This window comes from Procambarus clarkii, chromosome 89 (genome assembly GCF_040958095.1).
Source record: "Procambarus clarkii isolate CNS0578487 chromosome 89, FALCON_Pclarkii_2.0, whole genome shotgun sequence".
NCBI lineage: Eukaryota > Metazoa > Arthropoda > Malacostraca > Decapoda > Cambaridae > Procambarus > Procambarus clarkii.
Window position 1 is genome coordinate 7346761 of NC_091238.1, and position 5827 is coordinate 7352587.

The 5827-nt window shown below is 50.2% G+C and overlaps 1 protein-coding gene across 1 annotated transcript; it reads right to left on the minus strand.

Annotated features, from left to right (window-relative positions):
* Nucleotides 1-547: 547 nt before the first annotated feature.
* Nucleotides 548-1756, minus strand: LOC138359111 (collagen alpha-1(I) chain-like). Its single transcript, XM_069317821.1, has one exon. The coding sequence runs from the start codon at nt 1754-1756 to the stop codon at nt 548-550; it is 1209 nt and encodes a 402-aa protein (XP_069173922.1).
* Nucleotides 1757-5827: the final 4071 nt, after the last annotated feature.

The window sequence follows — 5827 nt, forward strand, 5'->3', positions numbered from 1 at the left end:
ATATATAAAACAAACAATTTTTATAAACTGCTTTTGTTGGGTTTATTAATGGAATAGTGATGACATAGCCCACTTAAATTCATCTGAGGTCTAAGAACCTACTCCTGAAATTGTGTAAGAATATTTTCAAGATATGTGGCTTTAGGTGCTTGGAGGAAAACTATATGTACTTGGCTCATATAAAATAGTAAAAAACAAAGCCACTTTATAATAAAATATCAAATACAAACTGGTAAAATGTCTGTCAATCACACGGAAATAGAGAGAATGCAGTTGTGGATGTCAGCTCAGAGAGGGAGAGTGAAGTAAGTGTGAGGAGAGCATCAGGTTAGGAGGGAATGAAGTTAGGAGTGTGTAAGGAGGAATGTGAGATGGGTGAGCCGAGAATAAGGTGGGTGAGCCGAGAGTGAGCAGAGTGTAAGGTGGGTGAGCTGAGGTGAGTGTGAGGCGGGTGAGCTGAGCAAGTGATGGGTCCATGCAGCAGGATGAGTGTAGCCTTACCTTAAGGTATGGAGCAGTGCTGGCACCACAGACTACACTGCCAGCTTTACCCTGGACACCGTGATAACGTTTCCCCCCGCGGCCCCACCGACAGGAAGGTCCTCAACTGTCCGCTGAGCGGCTCACGCTGCTTCTCTAGAGTGCGTGAAGGTGGCAGCAGCTGGCGGTGATTTTTACCCCCATTTATGACAGGTGTGAGAGGAGAGCGGCCCAGAGGGAGCTCAGGCATCAGAGGTTTCCACAGATGCTTTCTCCCGGCGACGCCTCCACCCAGTGTTTTGTTTACCGCGGCCTTGCTTCCCCTGACGTCACCAGCAGGAAGTGATGCCACCCGGGTAAACACCGCTCGGCCCGCTCGGCCCGTGTTCCGCTCGCCCCACTCGGTCCATGTTCCGCTCGCCCCACTCGGTCCATGTTCCGCTCGCCCCATTCGGTCCATGTTCCGCTCGCCCCACTCGGCCCGTGTTCCGCTCGCCCCACTCGGTCCATGTTCCGCTCGCCCCACTCGGTCCATGTTCCGCTCGCCCCACTCGGCCCGTGTTCCGCTCGCCCCACTCGGTCTATGTTCCGCTCGCCCCACTCGGTCCATGTTCCGCTCGCCCCACTCGGTCCATGTTCCGCTCGCCCCACTCGGCCCGTGTTCTGCTCGCCCCACTCGGTCCATGTTCCGCTCGCCCCACTCGGCCCGTGTTCCGCTCGCCCCACTCGGTCCATGTTCCGCTCGCCCCACTCGGTCCATGTTCCGCTCGCCCCACTCGGTCCATGTTCCACTCGCCCCACTCGGCCCTTGTTCTGCTCGCCCCACTCGGTCCGTGTTCCGCTCGCCCCACTCGGCCCGTGTTCCGCTCGCTCCACTCGGTCCATGTTCCGCTCGCCCCACTCGGTCCATGTTCAGCTCGCCCCACTCGGTCCATGTTCCGCTCGCCCCACTCGGCCCTTGTTCTGCTCGCCCCACTCGGTCCATGTTTCGCTCGCCCCACTTGGCCCGTATTCCGCTCGCCCCGCTCGGTCCATGTTCTGCTCGCCCCACTCGGTCCATGTTCCGCTCGCCCCACTCGGTCCATGTTCCGCTCGGCCCGTGTTCCGCTCGCCCCACTCGGTCCATGTTCCACTCGCCCCACTCGGTCCATGTTCCACTCGCCCCACTCGGTCCATGTTCCTCTCGCCCCACTCGGCCCGTGTTCCGTTCGCCCCACTCGGTCCATGTTCCGCTCGCCCCACTTGGCCCATATTCCGCTCGCCCCACTCGGTCCATGTTCTACTCGGTCCATGTTCCGCTCGCCCCACTCGGTCCATGTTCCGCTCGCCCCACTCGGCCCGTGTTCCGCTCGCCCCACTTGGTCCGTGTTCCACTCGCCCCACTCTGCCCATGTTCCGCTCGCCCCACTCGGCCTGTGTTCCGCTCGCCCCACTCGGTCCATGTTCCGCTCGCCCCACTTGGTCCATGTTCCGCTCGCCCCACTCGGTCCGTGTTCCGCTCGCCCTACTCAGTCCAAGTTCCACTCACCCCACTCGGCCCGTGTTCCGCTCGCCCCACTCGGTCCATGTTCCACTCGCCCCACTCGGTCCGTGTTCCGCTCGCCCCACTCGGTCCATGTTCCACTGGCCCCACTCGGTCCGTGTTCCGCTCGCCCCACTCGGCCTGTGTTCCGCTCGCCCCACTTGGTCCATGTTTCGCTCGCCCCACTCGGTCCGTGTTCCGCTCGCCCTACTCAGTCCATGTTCCACTCACCCCACTCGGCCCGTGTTTCGCTCGCCCCACTCGGCCCGTGTTCCGCTCGCCCCACTCAGTCCATGTTCCACTCACCCCACTCGGCCCGTGTTCCGCTCGCCCCACTCGGTCCATGTTCCACTTGCCCCACTCAGTCCGTGTTCCGCTCGCCCCACTTGGTCCGTGTTCCGCTCGCCCCACTCGGTTCCGTGTTCCGCTCACCCCACTCGGTCCGTGTTCCACTCACCCCACTCGGTCCGTGTTCTGCTCGCCCCACTCGGTCCATGTTCTGCTTGCCCCACTCGGCCCATGTTCCGCTCGCCCCACTCGGTCCGTGTTCCGCTCGCCCCACTCGGTCCATGTTCCGCTTACCCCACTTAACCCGTGTTCCGCTTACCGCACTCGGCCAATGTTCCGCTTACTCCACTCACCCGTCTTCCGCTCGGTCCGTGTTCCGCTGGCCCCACTCGATCTGTCCGTGTTTCACTCGGCCTGTGTTCTGCTCGCCCGACGCGGTCCATGTTCTGTTCGCCCCTCTTGGTCCATGTTCAGCTCGACCCACTGGGTCCCTGTTCCGCTCGACCAACTCCGTCCATGTTTCACTGGACCCATTCCACGAAAGTTAGACAGTTTTATTTCCATGGAAATGTGGATGACAATTTTATTAATATTATTATTATTATTATTATTATTATTATTATTATTATTATTATTATTATTATTATTATTATTATTATTATTATTATTATTACCTTCAATTTATTTATTATTATTATTATTATTATGAAGAAGAAGAAGAAGTATTGCTTTAGGTTAAGGTTTGGTTAGGTGTAACACGTTGATCAGTCACAACGCTGTAAATGCTTCACACACTACAAATACCAGTTTAGAGACTTGTACACATTTCAGTGCGAAGAGCAAGGCAAATAGTTCAGTCTGAAGGGTAGAAGCCCATGCAGTTGTTTATGCGGACTCCCCACTCAAAATATAAGCCATCGCCCATTGTCAGGACAACTGCACTTCCAGCTGTCCCCTTGGAGCGGTGTAGGGAACCATCAGTGTATATGATTTGAGAGAGAATGCTCTGTGGACAAAGCATCAGTATGGCTTAAGGTGTTGAGAGTTTTTTTTTTTTTTTTTTTGCCTCAAGACGAAGCTTGGGCTGATGATCTCTAATTTACTTCTTGGATGGAAATGCTAGCTATTATTCCCATCTCACAGGATGGTTAGTCATACATGGAATTAGGGGGAGATAATACCTGCCTTAATACAAAAACAAATCAGCTATGACTAAAAATCAGGTGATAACATAAAATGTAAGGTTAATCTATTAGCTTCCACTAGCAAAATCAGGGTACAACGCAAGAATTTCTTCCAATATTCCTGAGTGTATGAAGTAATTACAGATTTCAAGGTACCTCATACCATTACGGCTGAAGTCACTTATCACAGGGCAATCACAGATATAGTGTTGGAGAGTATGTCCCAGCTCTTGTTCACATAGTTTACAATTGCAATGTTCCCCATTGTTACAGATGCACTTAATGGGCTCAGGGACTGAACCCCACAATTTATTCAGCTAAGCAAGTTACAATCTTGATGAGCTAGTTACAAAATTCAATATACATCGTCACATCATCATTCAGTTCGAGGTCAACCACAAGTACAGTTTCTAAATTAAGCAACTGACATATGTGGAGAGCTAGTGTCATAATTGATATGCTTGTCCTGCACAACGTCCCCCATCGGCAACTTTGGATAGGTTACATTTACTTAGTTACTACCTACAGTTAACAAACTGGGGATATTTGGCTAAGATTTCTGGTAGCAGATCATTTTGAATGGAATATATTTACACATCTGGTACATTTGTTATAAAATTGTCTATGAATTTACGTATCTTTTCGCACTCCACATAGTGACGGAGGGTGTGCAAATAATTTTGTTGACAGCTTACATTTAGTCAGGTCTACATCAGCAGTTACTGAGAATTCCCAGAGATACTTGTAACCGAGTCTAAGCCGAGCAGTAGTAACATCTCGAAGTCTGCTGATTTTATTGGATGATCCATAAATGTGTAGCTCCTCTTGCATGATAGTATGATATCGCATCAGCGGCCTATGCGAGGCTGGCTAACATCAGAACTGCTTTGAGAAACCTGTGTAAGGAATCCTTCAGAACTGCTTTGAGAAACCTGTGTAAGGAATCCTTCAGAACTGCTTTGAGAAACCTGTGTAAGGAATCCTTCAGAACTGCTTTGAGAAACCTGTGTAAAGAATCCTTCAGAACTGCTTTGAGAAACCTGTGTAAGGAATCCTTCAGAACTGCTTTGAGAAACCTGTGTAAGGAATCCTTCAGAACTGCTTTGAGAAACCTGTGTAAGGAATCCTTCAGAACTGCTTTGAGAAACCTGTGTAAGGAATCCTTCAGAACTGCTTTGAGAAACCTGTGTAAGGAATCCTTCAGAACTGCTTTGAGAAACCTGTGTAAGGAATCCTTCAGAACTGCTTTGAGAAACCTGTGTAAGGAATCCTTCAGAACTGCTTTGAGAAACCTGTGTAAGGAATCCTTCAGAACTGCTTTGAGAAACCTGTGTATGGAATCCTTCAGAACTGCTTTGAGAAATCTGTGTAAGGAATCCTTCAGAACTGCTTTGAGAAACCTGTGTAAGGAATCCTTCAGAACTGTTTTGAGAAACCTGTGTAAGGAATCCTTCAGAACTGCTTTGAGAAACCTGTGTAAGGAATCCTTCAGAACTGCTTTGAGAAACCTGTGTAAGGAATCCTTCAGAACTGCTTTGAGAAACCTGTGTAAGGAATCCTTCAGAACTGCTTTGAGAAACCTGTGTAAGGAAATCTTCAGAACCTTGTAAACCACATATGTAAGGTCAATCCTGGAGTATGCGGCCCTAGCATGGAGCCCGTACCTAGTCAAGCACAATTAAGACGAAGCTGGAAAAAGTTCAGAGGTATGCCACTAGGCTAGTCCCAGAACTAAGTGACATGAGTTATAATTACAGGCTGCGTGAACTGCACATCACTTTGCTGGAAGACAGAAGAGCTAGGGGAGACATGGTCACCACATACAAAATTGTCAGGGGAAATGACATAGTAGACAAGGATGGATTATTTAACACTGGTGGTACACGCACAAGGGGACATAGGTGGAAGAGTACCCAAATGAGCTACAGAGACATTAGAAAGAACTTTTTCAGTGTCAGAGTAGTTAGTAAATGGAATGCACTAGGAAGTGATGTGGTGGAGGCTGACTCCATATACAGTTTAAGATGTAGATATGATGGAGCCCAGTAGGCTCAGGAATCTGTACATCAGTTGATTGACGGTTGAGAGGCGGGACTAAAGAGTCAAAGCTCAACCCCTGTAAGCACAACTAGGTGAGTATAGATGGAATTGCTGGTGTTGATTTCACTTTACCTCAGATTTACAAGATTTTGTTGAAATTCTTGGTGTACTACTGCTCTCAGACTGCTTAGTGACAATCGAAGGTTATACTCAATTTCTCCTTAAATTGGGGGCTTGAGAACGGCTGAGTCTTGTAGGGGGATGAGTAAGAGTGAGGGGGATGAGTGTGGGGGTGAGGGGGCCCCTCGTGCCG